Source organism: Chlorocebus sabaeus, chromosome 8 (assembly GCF_047675955.1).
Source record: "Chlorocebus sabaeus isolate Y175 chromosome 8, mChlSab1.0.hap1, whole genome shotgun sequence".
Lineage (NCBI taxonomy): Eukaryota > Metazoa > Chordata > Mammalia > Primates > Cercopithecidae > Chlorocebus > Chlorocebus sabaeus.
In genome coordinates, this window is record NC_132911.1 from 146,920,643 (window position 1) to 146,939,244 (window position 18,602).

At 57.2% G+C, this 18,602-nt stretch overlaps 1 protein-coding gene and 1 long non-coding RNA gene across 13 annotated transcripts in view; one reads left to right on the top strand and one right to left on the bottom strand.

Annotated features, from left to right (window-relative positions):
• Positions 1–3,802: 3,802 nt before the first annotated feature.
• Positions 3,803–8,822, bottom strand: LOC103237561 (uncharacterized). Its single transcript, XR_012093780.1, has 2 exons — positions 8,333–8,822; positions 3,803–4,051 (listed from the first exon to the last, which is right to left on the bottom strand). It is a non-coding gene; the product is annotated as an uncharacterized lncRNA (long non-coding RNA).
• ZFP41 (ZFP41 zinc finger protein) overlaps positions 8,562–18,602 on the top strand; it is a 34,263-nt gene continuing 24,222 nt past the window's right edge. For 2 of the 12 annotated variants that reach the window (XM_073018442.1, XM_038000054.2), the window contains exons 1-2: positions 9,353–9,572; positions 12,789–14,405. In XM_073018442.1, the coding sequence (XP_072874543.1) occupies positions 12,946–13,542 (597 nt within the window). In that variant the 5' untranslated portion in view covers positions 9,353–9,572; positions 12,789–12,945 and the 3' untranslated portion in view covers positions 13,543–14,405. The other 10 variants (XM_038000057.2, XM_073018446.1, XM_073018445.1 and 7 more) reach the window with 10 other exon arrangements.

Sequence of the window (18,602 nt, forward strand, 5' to 3'; positions counted from 1 at the left end):
TGAGGATTCCAAGGAGCATAATAGCTATGACAAAAATAATCTTAGAACAGACTTCTTCAGAGCCCTGGGAGGAGATGACTGTGACCTTCACCACTCCCATCCTACAGATGAGGAAACTGAGGCACGGGAAGGCTAAGTGCCTTGCCCAAGACCAGACGGCAATTCTGTGGCAGTGCTGGGATCTGAGCACAGGCAGCCTGGCTCCTGGGTCCACACACTCATCCCTACCCACAGCTCTCTAACATGGTGGGACAACCTGTGCTTTGTCATGCACAGAAGCCTTCCAACCTCTGCCAGCTGCACAGAACAGGTGTGGACAAGGCCTCGGCCATGCACCATACACAGGACGTCTCTGCCTTGGAGAATCATGAAGCAGCACTGCTCTCCAGGGCCAGGTGGGCTGATGCCAAGTGCTGGCTCCACAGCTCACTTGCTGTGCAAATCAGCCTGGTCCCCTGCCCTCTCTGAGCCATGGTTCTTCATCTATAAAATGATGATGTCCACGGTTCCTACCACATTGAGCTGGGAGGATTACACACACAGCACCTCCTGTGAGGCACGTGGTGCAGGACTAACATAGTCCTGGCAGTTATGCAAATGGCCAATTCACCAAAGCCAGTGTGACTGCAAAACAGCCACAGAGCTTGCACTTGTTATCTGTTGCTACATAACCCATTCCCCCAACATGTACTGGCTGGAACAGCAAACGCTTCTCTCAAGCTTCTGTGGGTCCGGCTCACAGGAGCAGCTCAGCAGGTACCTCGGGCTCAGGGTCCCTCGTGGGGTTACAGCCGTGCTGTCGGCTGAGCTGTGTCATCTGGGGCTGGCTCCCCAGGCGGCTGTTTCTCACGACACGAGCGTCTCCATAGGCTCTGGGTTTCCTCACAACATGGCGGCCGGCTTCTCCCAGAACAAGTGACCAGAGGGTGAGGGCAGTCGGACGCCATGGAGCCCCTCGGTACGTGTGTCTGAAGTCACTCTGTCAGGACCTCTGTTTATTTATTCCGTCTGTGGAAGTGAGTCACTCAGCCCAGGCCATACTCAAGGAGGCGAGTGAGGTTCTATCTCTGGATAGGAGGAGTGGCCAAGAGTTTTGCCTCAGGTTTTAAAATAGAACCATTTCATTTTCGCTGACCACTTCCATTTGCTGTTTGTTACAGCTCTGTAAGAAAAATTGCCTCTGTGTCCCAGGTCCTGGCTGCTGCCAGATGACGAGAGATGGGAAACAGAAGGCTGTAAAGAAACACACTCCCGGCCGGGCGCGGTGGCTCACGCCTGTAATCCCAGCACTTTGGGAGGCCGAGGCGGGCGGATCACGAGGTCAGTAGATCGAGACCACCCTGGCTAACCCGGTGAAACCCCATCTCTACTAAAAATACAAAAAATTAGCTGGGCGTGGTGGTGGGCGCCTGTAGTACCAGCTACTCGCGAGGCTAAGGCAGGAGAATGGCGTGAACCCGGGAGGCGGAGCTTGCAGTGAGCCGAGATCGCGCCACTGTACTCCAGCCTGGGCGACAGAGTGAGACTCCGTCTCAAAAAAAAAAAAAAAAGAAAAAAAGAAACACTCTCCCAAAATACATTCCTATGTGTCCTCACAGACAGATGCTCCATGGCCATGTCTGTATGCATGAGAACACGGCCATGGGCCGTGGTACTTGCTGTCTGTCCCTCTGCCAGGACAGTCCCTCTGCTGCAGACAGCATGGCACGCCCACCATCCCCCTTTCAGTCTCTGAGGAGGCTTCCCTGAGGCCATGCCACAGTGCTCGAGGGTTGCAGGAAGCAAAACCGCGAATGAGGGAGGCTGCTGCTGGTGTGAAGCAAAGCATGGACACATGTCCTTTGTTCCAGCACCTCGAATGGAGAAACCTGCTCTTCCCCACTTCCCCACCGCTGCACAGTCAGGTGTCTGCCCAGGCGTGCAGCCCACTCTTCCTCTGGGCTGCTGGGCTGCTCCTGTGCTGAGACCACGCTGTCCCAGTTACTGTTGCTTCCAAAGGGCTGTGTCTGCTTGAGAAAACTCTCTTCCAGTGTTCTCCGTTGGTTCCTCAGCTGTGTCTTACCATTGGTGTTTCCATGTAAGTTCTAGAATTAGCTTTCCTTTAAGTTTCTTTTCTTTTTTTTTTTTTTTAAGACAATGTCGCACTCTGGAGTGTACCAGCACAATCATGGGTTACTGCAGCCTCAGCCTCCCAGGCCCAAGCGATCCTCCTGCCTCGGCCTCCTGAGGAGCTGGGACTACAGCACGTGCCACCATGCCCAGCGAATTTATTTTTTCTTTTTTTTTTGTAGAGACAGGATCTCATTGTGTTCCCAGGCTATTCTCAAAATTCTGGGTTCAAGTGATCCTTCTGCCTTGGCCTCCCGAAGTGTTGTGATTACAGACGTGAGCCACCACGCCTGGCCTAGCTTTTCAAGTTTACAAAAGTCTTGCTAGGATTTTGATGGGAATTGCATTGCATCTGTGAGGTGCAATTGAGAGCTGACATTTTAAAAATACTAAGTCAGGCAGCTCATGAGCTCGGGCTTCATCACCATTTATTTGGGTCTTGTTTAATGTCTCCCAAAAACACTGTGTAATTTTCCCCATGAAGATCCTCCACACGTTTTGTTGGATTAATTCCAAGTTACTTTATGCCTTTGATGTTGTAAATGGTGTCTTTCCATTTTCATTTTCATTTGACCCTCAGAACTGGCTTCTGATGACCCTAAAGTAGAATCCTCACTCCTAGTCAAGACCCACAGGCTCCACAGCCCTCACATCCTCCTCTCTGGCTTCCCAGGAGACCAGCTTGATAGAGGCCTCCTTGGCCCCCCAGCTCTAGGTGGACCAGCGGTGGGGTGAGAGGACTCTGCCCACCCCAGCTCCAGCTCCTCAGCCTCCCCTTCTAGGAGCTCAACTGAATGGGCAGTGAGAAGTGGGGGCTCTCCAAGCCAGCCTGCTTCCCAGAGCTAGCCCGAGGCTGGCGGGGCCCTCATGCCCTGCCTGGGGCCTGTTCCTCTTGCCTGCCCTGCCTTACCTAACATCATAAACTTCACCCTGGAAAGAGCCCTGATGTGGTGGGTGGGCAATGCCCTGGGAGGGGCTCAGACCCCAGTCCACGCAAGGAGATTCATCCTGCAGAGAAGCCCCATGAAATCCCAAGGGGAGAACATTCACCCTGTGAGTGCAATGAACTCACGGAAACCTTCAGGTCTAGGTAACCTGTTACCAACACCAGAGAATCCACACAGAGAATTTGCATAGGAAGAAGCCCTGGCCGGGTATGTGGCTCACGCCTGTAATTCCATGCTTTGGGAGGCCGAGACAGGCAAATGGCTTGAGCCCTGGGGTTCAAGGTCAGCCTGGGCAACACAGCAAGGCCCCATCTCTACAAAAAAAAAAAAAAAAAAAAAAAAAAAACTGAAAAAATTAGCCAGGCATGGTGGTGCACACCTGTGGTCCCAGCAACTCAGGAGGCTGGGGCAGGAGGATCGCTTGAGCCAGGGAGGTTGAAGCTGCAGCGAGCAGATATAGAGCCACTGCACTCCACCCTAGGCGACAGAGCAAGACCCTGTCTCAAAAAGAGAAAGAAAAAAGAAGCCTTGCAATGATCCTGAGAATGGACTTTTAAATGTAGCTTGGATGAGCTGGACGAACTACAGCCTCTCTGCACAGAGTGGGTCTATGCTGGAAGGGAGCTTCTTCTACTGCCCAGCCTGTACCACACGGGATCAGTTACCTCCGAGTGAGTCCGTTAGTGGGTGAACACGGGAAAGATTATGTAATTGGAGAATAAATGGATTTACCACCAATGTCTTGTCATAGATTATAAGCCCGAGGGGCAGGTGTTAATTCTTCCAATTAAATTGGTGTGACATAGAATTAAGGAATGTGCCCACAGGTAAGGAGCTGAGGTTTCTTGGAAGAATGATTCTGCTTAACGGCCTGACATTTTTGTGTCTCTTGCTTGTTCTGCATCCAAAAGCCTCACTGGTTCACTTGTTCACGCAGTCGCCTCGCCGGCGCTCCAAAACAGAGGTTCCGGACCCCGGCCGCACACAAGAACCATCTGGGAGTGATTTTTCAAAACACCGATGTTAGATGCCGGCCCCTCTGCCCCTACCCCAGCGGCGGTGGAATCTCTTAGAGGTGGGGGCCTGGTCAGCATTTCTCCAAGCTCTTAGGAGTTTCAGATGAGCAGCCCGAGCTGTGCCCTGCCGCACCAGAGAGCTTGTGCCATCTGCTGCCCCTCTCTAGGCCAGGCCACGTGCCTGCTCCCCAGGGCTGGCCCGGTCATCAGAGTCACTGGGAAGCTTCTAAAATTAGAGGTTATGAGGCTTAACCCCAATGGCATTCTGTTTGACCAGCTCTTGGATGATGTCTGGAAATCCCTTTTTTTTTTTTCTTAAAAGGATTCCAAACTAATTCTGATTATGAGCAGGTTTAGGAATCAATGCCATAAAGCGTGTGAAAACCAAGGTAGCAGCTCTCCCGCCAGGCAGAGAAGACCTGGGCACTCCCTAGGCCCTGCCATCCCCCACACCATCCTGGGCATCCTCCATCTTCACATCCTTTGGTCTTCACTAAAGATCCCATGAGATCCAGTTCCTACCCCATCATGCAGGAGGGGACGCCGAGGGCACTGAACGTCGTGCAGGAGGGGACGCCGAGGACACTGAACATCATGCAGGAGGGGACGCCGAGGACATGTGAACGTCGTGCAGGAGGGGACGCCGAGGACACTGAACATCATGCAGGAGGGGACGCCGAGGACATGTGAACTTCGTGCTGGAGGGGATGCCGAGGGCACTGAATGTCGTGCTGGAGGGGACGCCGAGGGGATGTGAACGTCATGCAGGAGGGGACGCCGAGGGCACTGAACGTCATGCAGGAGGGGACGCCGAGGGCACTGAACGTCGTGCAGGAGGGGACGCCGAGGGCACGTGAATGTCGTGCAGGAGGGGACGCCGAGGGCACTGAACATCGTGCAGGAGGGGACGCTGAGGGCAACAACCAAGCAGCATTTTCAAAAGTCTCAAGAGAAGGAAGAAAGCCATGAACTATGCAGCCGTTCAAGATTTCCTTCAAGGAATTACAGCGCCAGGAGAGCAGTTTTAAACTTGCCAGAGCTCAGGGGTCCTGCAACTATAGGCCCATCAGGAGGAACCTCCTAAATGGGCTTCCTCCAACCACAAGCTGCTGGGAGAACCTCAGCCATAAGACCCACAGGGGTGATACATTGAATGGCAGACCCAACATAGAAAGAGAAGTGCAGGCGAGAGGGGAAGAACCATATGTGCTGTGTGTGCTCTGACAAAGTTGAAATAGCATGACTTCAAAACAACGGAAGGAGGAGGAGGGAGAGGAGGAGGCAGAGGAGGAGAGGGAGGAGGAAGAGGAGGAGGAGGAAGAGGAAGAGAAGGAGGGGGAGGCAGAGGAGGAGGAGGGGGAGGCAGAGGGGGGGAGGCAGAGAAGGAGGGGGAGGCAGAGGAGGAGGGGGAGGCAGAGGAGGAGGGGGAGGCAGAAAAGGAGGGGGAGGCAGAGGAGGAGAGGGAGGAGGAAGAGGAGGAGGGGGAGGAGGAAGAAGAGGAGGAGGAAGAGGAGGAGAAGGAAGAGGAGGAGGAGGAGGGGGAGGCAGAGGAGGAGGATGGGGGGGCAGAGGAGGAGGAGGGGGAGGCAGAGGAGGAGGAGGAGGAGGGGGAGGCAAAGGAGGAGGAGGGGGAGGCAGAGGAGGCAGAGAAGGAGGGGGAGGCAGAGAAGGAGGGGGAGGCAGAGGAGGAGGGGGAGGCAGAAAAGGAGGGGGAGACAGAGGAGGAGGAGGAGAAGGCGGAGGAGGAGGAGGAGGAGAAGGAAAAGAGAAAAGCTCCCAGGCCGTTGTACAGGCAATAGGGAAAAGTGAAAGGGCACCATTCAATCCAACAAGCCAGACAGTAAGCCACTCAGGAGGAAAGCAGTTCTCTGTCCCTCTCTAAGCTAAGAGACTGAAGTGCCTGTCTCCTGTCCTCAGTTCTCTTCCCTGGGGGCTGTCCCTGCAGAGCAGACGGGGGCCCCCACCCACTAGCAATAGGACTCCCACATCAGAACACAGGATGGTGACCCAGAGGTGCCCAGGCAGCCGTGGGAGGCAGCCCGCCACCCAGAACAAGAGGCCCGGGCTTCTGGGCAGCTCCAGCCTTTGCACACGAAGGCAGGGCACAAAACAGGGATGTGCAAAAGAAATGAGGAGCACAGACACAGCAAAGCCTGGGGCCCCCAGCCCCTCCTCAGAGAGGCTGCCTCTATCGGAAGCTCTGCAGGAAAGGGGTCCTCAGCCCTTGGAGCTTCTTTCCATATTTACACGGCAGCTGGAGAGGGAGCTCTGGTGACAGTGGGAGATTCCGGGTCTGGGAAATGGTCTCTGCCCACATATCATATACCAATGCTGTTGGCACCACATGGAGTCTCTGGTGGGCTTGCCCAGACACCACCATGCCCCTAAAGGGACTGGAGGGGCCACCAGGCTCATTTAGAAGGCAAGGGACTGTCTCTTTTGAGGACACCTTTCTCCTTCCTCTGTTTTTTTTTTTTTTTTTTTTTTTTTTTGAGACAGAGTCTCGCTTTGTCACCCAGCTGGAGTGTGGTGGCATGATCTCAGCGTTACTGCAACCTCTGCCTCCCAGGTTTAAGCAATTCTTTCTGCCTTAGCCTCCCAGGTAGCTGGAACTATAGGCACATACCACCACACCCAGCTAATTTTTGTATTTTTAGTAGAGACGGGTTTTCACCGTGTTGGCCAGGCTGGTCTCGAACTCCTGACCTCAAGCAATCCACCCACCTTGGCCTCCCGAAGTGCAGGGGTTACAGGCATGAGCCACCGCACCCAGTCTGCCATTCTTATTGTCAGTCTTATTCTCTCAGCCCCATCAGTCATCAATTGTTCAATAAATATGAATTAGGCACCTGCTATGGGCTATGTGTTAGCCCCTGGTAATACAAAGATGAAAAAGACAAGCCCTGACTGAGGGTTATGTACAGCATGTAACCTGTGTGGACAGCTACCCAGGCAGCCTTGGCCTGAGGATGGCAGGGGTGAGGCTGGGGCTGGCACAGAGGAGCTTAAACAGGTGGAGTCTTAAAAAACAGGAAAGAGTCCTTCCAGCGGAGGCGGAGCAGGGGTGTTCAAGGCCCAGGGCTGAGGCATGCAGCTGATGGTGTGTGGCAGGGCAAGCACTTGCTGCTGAGTCTCCTGGGAGCGGAAAGGGTGGTGAGAGGAGCAGCCTGCAAGTATGTGCAGGCCCCTTTGCGGCTGCTAAGGGACTCAGACCTCATCCTGCAGGACGGACATGAAGCTGGGAGAGCCACTGTGGGTTTGCCCTGTAAGTCAGCCTCTCCAGCTGCTATAGGAGGGGTGGACAGGGGAGCCCAAATGAAGGCAGGGAGACCCCAGGGCAGGGCACAGAAGTAGTACTGGTGAGAGGAGATGGGGCTCCAGCCAGGACAGAGGAAGCAGGCTGTACAAGAGGGGTCGGTTGAAAACATTGGTAGGTAGGGCAACCTGTTCGGCTCCCCTTCCACACTGTGGAAGCTTTGTTCTTTCACTCTTTACAATAAATCTTGCTGCTGCTCAAAAACAAAAACAAAAACATTGGGAGGTAAAAGCAACAGGATGGGAGAAGGGGGTGGGACGAGGAGGGAGCAGAACTGCCTGGTTTTCAACACCTTGCTAAGTCCAGGAGGCAGCTGGACAGAGGGCTGGGTGGGGGCAGGCAGTTCCTAGGGTGCCACGGCACCAGCAGCACCTAAGATCTCCACCCACGTTCACTCAGTCCACGCAACACGAGGCCCAGCACACACCAGGCACCCAGAACAAGCACAGGTGGCTGCCTTCAAAGAGCTGATTTGCATGGGGGTGTGGGATCATTAATAAATATAATAAGGAAATCATAAAGAAAGTGGAAATGGGAAGGGTTGTGGGTGGAGAGGGCAGAATGCTGCGGATATCCTAAGGAGATCCCCCAGCGCCAGCCCCATGCCCATAGTTCCCTTGGCTACAGGTGGCACCTGTGACTTGAATCTGAGTAGAACTGGGTGGAGGGGGTGGCATGTCACCCACAATTAGGTTCTGTTCCATAGGACTCCATCTGGGGGTGGGGCTCTCCCTCGGACCCTGGGGAAGTGACTACCCTGTGAACTGCCCACCCTCGCAGCTGGCCACACAGCAGGGGCCAGTAGGCAGCTCCCGGGAGCTGAGAACAGTTCCTACTGGCCCTCGGTCCTACAAGCACCAGGACACGACTTCTGCCAGCAATTGCATGAGGTGGAAAGCAATCCTTCCCCAGTCCAGCCCCCAGATGAGCACACAGCGGCTGACCTGAGCTGAGGACCCAGCCAAGCCTGGCCTTCTGGCCCACAGAAGCCTTGAGATAACAGGCGGATGTCGTTTTAGGACACCCAGTTTGCGGTACGTGGCGGGCCTGGCGGCGCAGTGCGATCTGGACGGGCAGGAAGTGGAGTGAATGCAGCCAGCGGCTGGGAGCATATCCCGGAGCGCTGCCTACGGCGGGAGGAGCCGCAATGGCCGCGGGGTGGGAGACAGCTGGCCCGAGCGTGCACGCGGCGACAGCGGTGGTGTAGGCGGTGCCCGCCCAGCTAGGAGAGGCGTCGGTTCTCCTTCCGCGCTGAAGGCACAGGTAGCGACTTCCCGTGGAGGCACGCGGTGGACGCCACGGAGCTGGGGCTGGGGGTGGGAAGGGAGCGGCCTCAGGGACAAGCCTCCCGGCGCGCGGCCGCGACCTCCCCGCTGGGGGCCGGGAGCCAGGAGCCCACGCGCGTCGGATCCGGAAAGCCTGGTGGGCGCAGCCTAAGTGACTGGGTCGGCTCCGGGACGCGCTGTGGGGGCGGGGCCTCGCGGGGCGGGGTCGGTGGGGGCGGGGCATGAGGGTGCTGGTTCGGGGCGGGGCTTTCAGGGGCGGGACATGGGGCGGAGCCTGGGGCGGGGCATGAGGGGAGCCGGCTCTGGGAGGAGCTTTCGGGGGTGAGCCTTTCGGGGACGGGACACGAGGGCGGAGCATGAGGGGGCGGGGCATGAGATGAGAAGCCAGCTCGAGAAGGAGCTTCCGGAGGCGGGGCCTGCTCGGGGCGGAACCTGATTAGGGCGAAGCCTTCGGGAGGGCGCTTGCCATAGAGGACTGTGAAGGGGCGGGGTCAGTTCGGGGAGGAACCTGCGGACGAGACTGTGGTTAGGGGTGGAGCCTGAGTGGGCGGGGCATGATCGGGGCGGAGTCGGCTGGGGGTGGAGCCGCTCGGGCAGAGCCCTCCACCGCTCACCACCACCGAGTCCAGCCCCGGCTCCTAGCGCGGCCGCCGGAAGGGGCGGGTCAGCGGGCAGGCATTTCCTGCGGGTGCCTACGGCTGACGGGGTCCGGACGGGGACCAGGACGCGGGCAGGGGCGGGGAGCGGCGGGGCGGTCCCGCATCGAGGCCTTCACTTTCCTGCCTCCGAACCCCGCGAGGGGCGCGCGCCTCATCCCGCCTTCCAGCAGTCCTAGTAGGGCCCGGGCGAGTCCGCGTTCTGCAGCGGGAGGTCCTCGTCGCCCCTCATCTCTAGCCAGGTACTCACTGGGCTCCTGCCCGCCGCCTCCGGCCCAGGACGCGCAGGGTTGGTATGGGCCCCGCCGCCTCCCCGCGCCCCAGCGCTCCAGGGATGTGGCGAGACCTGGCTCTGAGCGCCTCCCGGGCGCCGGCCCCGAGGCCGACCTAGCTCCGCACGCGGGCCTGGGGCTGTGGCGTTGAAAGGGGAACCTTTAACTAGGAGCACGCACAAGACCCTGGCGGGTCCCTGCGCCTGGCTCAGATGCGTGGCATCTCAGGCCTTGGCACAGCTAGCTGGCAGGCCGTGGACCCAGCAGGCTGTTTTAGTGCAGATTGCCCTTGAATCTCAAGCCCACTAATGTTCCAGTCTCTCCGTGAGACCCAGATCCCTGAAAGTAGTGGAGGGAGGCGCCAGGGTGAGTGAGGTTTCCTAGGTAGCGCCTACCGCCTGCGGATACCCAGAGCTTCATATTTTAGGTGAACGGTCCTCCGCCCAGAGAGGCGACAGGGCTCTGCTGGAGTTGCACGGCATAACCAGAACCGCAGCCTTTAGGGCTGTGGCAAGCGTGGGTTGCGCCATCTGTAACTAGCTAATCACTCCTGTCTACGGGCCTGTGAGATGAGGCCTAGACAGTCGCTGCGGTCCATTCCGTTTTTGTTTTGTGTGTGCGCCTGGGGTGGGGGTTGGGTTTTGTTTGTTTTGAGACGGAGTCTTGCTCTGTCGCCAGGCGGGAGTGCACTGGCGCGATCTTTGCTCACTGCAACTTCTGTCTCCTGGGTTCAAGCAATTCACCTCCCTCAGCCTCCCCAGTAGCTGGGACTACAGGCACGCGCTTACAGGCACGCGCCACCACACCCAGCTCAGTTTTTGTATTTTTAGTAGGGACGGGGTTTCACCATGTTGGCCAGGATGGTCTCTATCTCCTGACCTGTGATCCGCCTGCCTCGGCCTCCCAAAGTGCTGGGATTACAGGCGTGAGCCACTGAGCCCGGCCAGTCCACTCTGTTCTTTAACAAGTGTTTTATTTCTCAGAGTGGGCAGCGTGTAGAGAAGTAAGTCATTCCAGTCTCTGCCGGTTAGCACCTGCCAGCCTGAGTTGAGTCGACAGGACCATTATGGAGAATGTTCCCTGAGCACAGTATGTGACCAGGATCTGGAGATAAAAAAGACATGATCCTCACCTTCAGGAGCCCCTGCCGCATAAGGAGACTGCCATGTCAGTGACCAGCCACACGTGCAGCGACAAGTGTCTGGTAGAGGGAACAGTGCTATACAGCACGGAGGACCCCCACACAGGCCCCGGGCAGCAGGCCTCAGGTGCTATACAGCACAGAGGACCCCACACAGGCCCCGGGCAGCAGGCCTCAGGTGCTATACAGCACAGAGGACCCCCACACAGGCCCCGGGCAGCAGGCCTCAGGTGCTGTACAGCACGGAGGACCCCCACACAGGCCCCGGGCAGCAGGCCTCAGGTGCTGTACAGCACGGAGGACCCCCACACAGGCCCCGGGCAGCAGGCCTCAGGTGCTGTACAGCCCGGAGGACCCCCACACAGGCCCCGGGCAGCAGGCCTCAGGTGCTGTACAGCACGGAGGACCCCCACACAGGCCCCGGGCAGCAGGCCTCAGGTGCTGTACAGCACGGAGGACCCCCACACAGGCCCCGGGCAGCAGGTGTCAGGCTCAGCAGGTTCACAAACCCCCACCCCCGCCATGGAGTGGAGTGTGCAGAGAGCCAGATAGGTTTCTAACTGTCCCCTGGAGAGCTGCTGCTTCTCCAGCTCCGCCCTGCCCATGAGGCAAACAGCTGGTCGACTGGTTTTTAGTGTTGGTTCTTGGTTCTCACCTTTGTTTCCTACCAGAGCTGGATCCTGGCCTCAGACTCCAGCCAGCTTAGGCTGTGATCCTCTGTCCTGGGCACCAGGGCTCCCCCTGCCCACCCCAGCAGAGATGCTGCTTTATGCCTGCATCCTCCCTCAGCACATGTGGCCTTCATCTTCAGTTCTGTCGCCCACCTAATCTGCCTCGTCCCACACGCCACCTCTAGATAGAGCCCTAGAAAGTGATGTTGGCCTGAAACTGAGTCATATAAACATTTTCCTGTAGAAAAGACCAGATCCTGTCCTTGTTGAGATAGGAAATCTGTAGTCAGTTTATGTGTTACCTGCACTCGTGGGGGAGAGGAGAGAAGACCACGAACCTCCTCTTAACAAAGAGAATTCAAGGTATTTATGTGTTGAGATATGTCACTTATGACATGCATCTCAGCTCCACTTTCTTCCTAGGCTCAACCCTGGCCTCAAACTCCAGCCTGGTTGACCAAGAACTAATACAAAGGGTATGGAATATTATTTCTTTTTTTTTTTTTTTTTTTTTTTGAGACGGAGTCTCGCTCTGTCGCCCAGGCTGGAGTGCAGTGGCCGGATCTCAGCTCACTGCAAGCTCCGCCTTCCAGGTTCACGCCATTCTCCTGCCTCAGCCTCCCAAGTAGCTGGGACTACAGGCGCCCGCCACCTCTCCTGGCTAGTTTTTTGTATTTTTAGTAGAGACTGGGTTTCTCCGTGTTAGCCAGGATGGTCTCGATCTCCTGACCTCGTGATCCGCCCGCCTTGGCCTCCCAAAGTGCTGGGATTACAGGCCTGAGTCACTGCGCCCGGCCGGAATATTATTTCTTAGAATATGACTGGGCATGGTGGCGCACACCTGTAGTCCCAGCTACTCAGGAAGCTGAGGGGGGAAGGATGTGACATGAGGGGGTCTGCTGGCTGCTGTGGTCCATGGCAGGGGGGCAGCCCTGGTTTCAGGAGCTCAGAACCCAGCCCTGGGGGTGGAAGCACCTTCCACTGGGCACGTGTGGCCCCTGCAGCCTGTAGCTCCAAAGCACAGTAACTGGTCCCAAGCCCAGTGTGGTGGAGACGGAGATTAGGGCAGGAACCAGGGGGATTCGGGGGTGGAGGAGGGAAGCCGCAGGGCAGTTGGTGGGCACCTCAGATCCTGCGGACATGGTGTGCAGACCCCGAACCCTGGCAGAGGAGCAAGGATTCTTTGGTAAGCAATTGATCCCTTCACCAAGACAAGGAAAGGCTGGGAGAGTGAGTCAGGTGGAGCTCCGGGGAGATCAGCAATTCCGTTTGAGACACTTGTGGGGGAACACATGGGAAGGGAGGGGCTGCACCCGAACCCCACAGCCCCTGAAAGGCGAACCTTTAATCTGAGGTTCATGTTGTTCTCCCCAGCACCAAGAGGATGGTGGCCCTTGGCCTCCTGGTGCAGAGCATCAGTCCCGCGCTGGGAGTGTGGAGAGATGTGTGGGAAGCAAGCCGTTCTTGAGGAAGTGGGGTCCACAGAGAAGTCAGCAGCCCCTTAGCCCTCACGCTTCCAAGGAACGGAACGATGGAGAAGCCTGCAGGCAGAAAAAAGAAGACGCCGACCCCGAGGGAGGAAGCAGATGTGCAGAAGGGCATACTCAGAGAGGAGAAGGTGTCCGGGGACAGAAAGCCACCCGAGAGGCCCACTGTGCCCAGGAAACCCCGCACAGAGCCCCGCCTGAGTCCTGAAGACGAAGAGCACATCTTTGAAGCCTTCGACGCTTCATTTAAAGATGACTTTGAGGGGGTTCCCGTGTTCATTCCTTTTCAGAGGAAGAAACCCTATGAGTGCAGTGAGTGTGGGCGGATGTTTAAGCACAAGACAGACCACATTCGCCATCAGAGGGTCCACACGGGAGAGAAGCCCTTCCAGTGTGTGCAGTGCGGGAAAGCCTTCCGGCACAGCTCCGACGTCACTAAACACCAGAGGACTCACACGGGAGAGAAGCCCTTCAAATGCGGGGAGTGCGGGAAAGCCTTTAACTGCGGCTCCAATCTCCTGAAACATCAGAAGACGCACACCGGGGAGAAGCCCTACGAGTGCACGGACTGTGGGAAAGCCTTTGCATACAGCTCCTGTCTCATCCGCCATCGGAAACGCCACCCTCGGAAGAAGCCCTGAGCTGGGGCCGTCTGTGGACTCAGGCCCTACAGTGTGAGCCTCACCGGCCACCTGCTCCGTGGCTCCCTCGTGTTCAGCGTCTGGTGGGACACAGGGCCATGTGCACTGTGTTCTGTGCCCTGGGGACCCCCGGAAAATCAGCCCGGTCAGATGTGGGAACGTGCAAACGAGCGAGCGACCTTTCCACTGCAGAGAATCTCTTTGGATCAAGACACTGCAGTAATGTAGGAGCCACCAGAGGCTCCTTGCAGCCACAGACCATTTTCCAAGTTCCTGGCTGGCTCATGGGGTTCAGCACCAGAGAGCAGGGTGTGTTCACTGCCCTCCGTGGGACGGGTTTGGGTCACCTCAGAGCACCCAGCAGGAGAGGCTCCTGGTGTGGCGGGCGGCCGAGCACTTCCCGCTGCCACCTGCCTGTGATGTCCTCTCTGCTTAAGCCTTTCATCTGCCGCTGAACGCCCCAGTCTGGACACTCTGCCCTCTGGGTCCCCGAGCTCTGCAGCGAGCCCCAGGACCACTCGTCCCTTCCCGGCCTCTGTGCCCGAACTGTGCTTGGTTCTCTGGCTTCTCTCCTCCTGCTGGAGCGCCAGACCCTGAGCTCAGACCCCATCCCCGGAATTGGGCCACACCCCACGCCCTCTTGGCCCAGCCTTGCTCCCAGAGAGGCGGCCTGACTTACCTGGATGGACTCGGGACAAAGGCTCCTCGGGACCTTGGACACCACCACCTGCTGAGCTTCCTGCCCCAGCCACGCGGTGGGGCCCCTGGGGTGCCCTCAGCAGCTTCATTCCAGCCTGCATCTTCCCCTTGGCCTTCTGACGTTGGTGGTGGGCCCCAGCCCCACGGACCAGCCCAGTATTCAGGTTAGTTCCATTTCTTCATGCCCGTACCAGTCCTGTCCCACCCCATGGCAGGTCCACAGGCCTGTGCCAGCTTTGTGCCCATCCAGGAGCACTGTGGACAGGACCCTGTGCTCTCTAGGGACTGTGGTTTATAAGAGGGTAGAAAATGACTTTGTCAACCAGGAGGTAATATGGTTTTTATTGGGAAATGTTGGCGCCTGTGTTCTCGGCTGTTTAGACATGAAACACTAATCATGGCCCTAGTCTTTGGGGATTCTGTCCTGGAAGGAGGGTCCCGATTCGAGCTGGAGACGGCCTTGGCCTTGTCCATTGAGCAGTCTCAGAAACGGAGTTGGGGACACTGCCTGGATGATGGAGAGCAGTCATGTCTGGGTGGAAATGTTTACTGGGTTAACACGTTTTTCCTGCCGCAGTCTTTCTGAGGGCTGTAATATTCCTGCCTGTCTGTGTAGGCCCTATACCAGCTTGGCCACCGTGGGGTCACTGGGAAAGAGTGCCTCTTGGCAGGCCTCCCTCACACTAGAAGGACGCTTCGATCCCCGCACTCAGACGCGTTGGAAGCACATTCCACATGCAAAGTGTGTCTCTTCTCCCAGCTGCTCCCGCTGCTGGCCTGGCCAGAGGAGCCTGTTCCATGGCAGGGAGTCCTGAGTGCTGCCACTTGTAGTATCGTGAGGAGGTTGCCCGGCTCCCAGCCTCTCTCATGCCCACTGCCCGTGGGCTGCACTGACAGATGCATCTCCTCACTTCCCCACAGAAATAGAAATAGTCTAGAACTAACCACATGGTCACCCACACTAGCTTTGCCTATGGCCTGGTTAACATTCTATATAGCAGGTCTGAGAGCCCAGCCCGTCACCTGCTCGCACTGGGTCCTGACCTGCAGGGCAGCATCTCCCAGATGGCTGCAGGGTTCTCTGAGGTCAGGTGACACTCAGTGCGTGAGCTGGCTGTGGACCCAGGCTGGTCTACCCAGAAGGCCCCACCACCGCCATGCCCCCGTGGCATTGCTGGTGTGGCTGTGCTCACCTGCGGGCCCTGCCTTGTTTGGGTTGAGGCTGTGTTGGCCTTCATCAGACGTGTTGCCTGGGGGGAGGCCTGCTCTCGGGACCGCACTGGAGGGGTCTCCCTGGGCACAGGTGAGCAGGTGAACCACCAGAGAGGAGCCGTGGCACCTGTGGCCTCCTGATGGTGCTGCCGCCACGGTCGCTGCTGGAAGCATGGGCTTCGTGGCTTCTCAGTGGCCCATGGTCCCGGTGGGGGTAGGTAGGTGGCAAGTCCCGTGGTGCTGTGTACCTGCCTCGGTGATGACTGTGTCTCACACTGTTGAGCGTGTGCTGGGGAGGCCAGTCTTCCCGTGGGGCTCCCTGGGGCTGTGGTCAGCCCACTGCTGTCAGCAAGGGGGTGAGGGGGTAAGGGGGTGAGGGAGCGAGGGGCGGGCAGCCTCAGCCTCACCTGGATAGACTCTCCCTGGATGCCGCCGGCAGACCACGGCCAGTGTTGACCCCCACAGGGCAGAACATCTTGGTGGGCCCCCTGCCCTGGATCTCCTTATGCAGCCGTTCCTGGTATGTCCCTGAGGCTGGATGGCCTCAGCCAAGCTGTCACCAGGAGAGGAAGAGTTGCACTCCCAGAAATGGACATCTCAGGAGGTGAAATTGTTCAGAAGCAGACGTCAGAGCACATGCGACGTGTGGTCCTGGATTGGAAGAGTTGCTTTGAAGGACTTGCTGGGACGTTTGGCTGACCTGGAGTGTAGACTCCAGGCACAGTCAACTGTAGACACAGCCGGCACCAGCGCCGCAGGGACAGGGCAGTCCTCACTGACGCCCTCCTACTGCAGACGCACACCGAGGCTCTCGGCCGCAGAGCGTGATGCCTGCAGTTCACGCCAGTGGTGTGTGCACGCCACTAGAGAGTGACAGGAGACTGGCTCAGTGTCAGTCATGGGGAATCCAGAACACAGGTTGGCAGACTTTTCTGATGAAGGGTCAGACAGGAAGTATTCTTGGCACTGCAGCCGTACGGCCTATGCCTTAGCACCCCCAGGGGACCCCAGAAGGTTGGGGACCACTGCTTGAAACAACTAGCTCTCCCGTGAAGAGCAGGTCCCCACCCTGCTGTGTAGGGCAGCAGCAGCTGTCAGTGGCATACGAATGAACGAGCACGGCTGTGCCAAGAAAACTTTACTTATAGGCCGGGCGTGGGGGCTCACGCCTGTAATCCCACCACTTTGGGAGGCTGAGGCGGGCGGATCACGAGGTCAGAAGATCGAGACCATCTTGGCTAACACGGTGAAACCCCATCTCTACTAAAAATACAAACAATTAGCCGGGTACGGTGGTGGGCGCCTGTAGTCCCAGCTACTTGGGAGGCTGAGGCAGGAGAATGGGGTGAACCCGGGAGGCGAAGCTGGCAGTGAGCCGAGATCGCACCACTGCACTCCAGCCTGGGCGACAGAGCAAGACTCCGTCTCAAAAAAAAAAAAAAAGAAACACTTCATTTACCAACATGGGAGGCGGGCTGGATGTGGCCTGTGGGCCATTGTCCTAGGTGAAGGGTGCATTAGAGCTCCCGGTGTAGTCTGGACGTCTGTCCCCTCCAGATCTTATGTGGAAATGTGATCCCCAGTGCTGGAAGTAGGCCTGGCGGGAGGCATTGGGGTCATGGGGGCAGATCCCTCGGGAATGGCTTGGTGCCCTCCTCACAGTAATGAGTGAGTTCTCACTTTGTAGGTTCACGGGAGAGCTAGTTGTTTAAAGCAGTGGTCCGCAACCTTCCTGGCACCTGGGACCAGTTTTTCCATGGACAGGGAGTGGTGTGGATGGTTTCAGGATGAAACTGTCCCACCTCAGATCATCAGGCATTTGATTCTCATGAGGAGCACACAACCTAGATCCCTTGCACGCAGTTCACAGTGGGGTTCGCAGTCCAGTGAGAATCTCATGCCACCGCTGATCTCACAGGAGGCGGAGCTCAGACGGTAACGCTCGCTCGCCTGCCGCCCACCTCCTGCTGTGTGGTCTAACAGGCCATGGACCCATCTTGAGGTTGGGGACTCCTGGATTAAAGAGCCTGGCGCCTTCTCCTGTCTCTCTTGATCCCTCCCTGCAGCCTCACCAGAAGCCAAGCGGATAGCTACACAGCCTGCAGAACTGCGAGCCAAGTCAACCCCTTTATAAAAACTTACCCGCCTCGGGTATTCCTCTATAGTAACACAAAGTGAACTAACACAACTCCCAATCCTGGCACACTTTCTCTGTGTCTGAGCGTTTTCAGAATTAGCTATTGGCAGGGAAGAGATGACGTCAGAAGTCAGGAACTCGGACACAAGAAAGAAACCAGGGGGCAGGGCAGGGAGCTGCTCAGGGCAGACATCCTCTGCTGTCTGTCAGGATGTACCAGGGAGGGTGGTGAGTGTGGACACAGCTGTCTAGGACGACCCAGGAGACTGGCACGCATGCCCTGGTGGTGTCTGCATTAGGTTTGATTGTACTTACGATAATATGATCATTGCTTTTCCCTGTTACTGACAGTGGGAGGCATTACCTTTTTTTTGTTTTTTTGTTTTTTTGTTTTTTTTTTTTTTTTTGAGACGGAGTCTTGCTCAGTCTCCCAGGCTGGAGTGCGGTGGCGCGATTTCGGCTCACTGCAAGCTCCGCCTCCCGGGTTCTCGCCATTCTCCTGCCTCAGCCTCCCAAGTAGCTGGGACTACAGGCGCCCGCCACTACGCCCGGCTAGTTTTTCGTATTTTTAGTAGAGACGGGGTTTCACCGTGTTAGCGAGGATGGTCTCGATCTGCTGACCTCGTGATCCGCCCGTCTCGGCCTCCCAAAGTGCTGGGATTACAGGCGTGAGCCACCGCGCCCGGCCTTTTTTTTGTTTTTAAGACAGAGTCTCATTCTGTCATCAGGCTGGAGTGCAGTGGCGTGATCTCAGCTCACTGCAGCCTCCACCTCCCGCGATCAAGCGATTCCCCTGCTTCAGCGTCCCGAGTAGCTGGAACTACAGGCATGCACCACCACGCCCGGTGAATTTTTGTATTTTTAGTCGGGACCGGGTGTCACCATGTTGGCCAGGAAGGAAGCATTACTTTTAATGTCTGCACAATGACCAGTTGAATGGAAAAGGCAGAGGTGACTTATGCACTTCCCAACATGGGTATGTGGGCTGTTTCCAAACTAGGTTATTATGAAT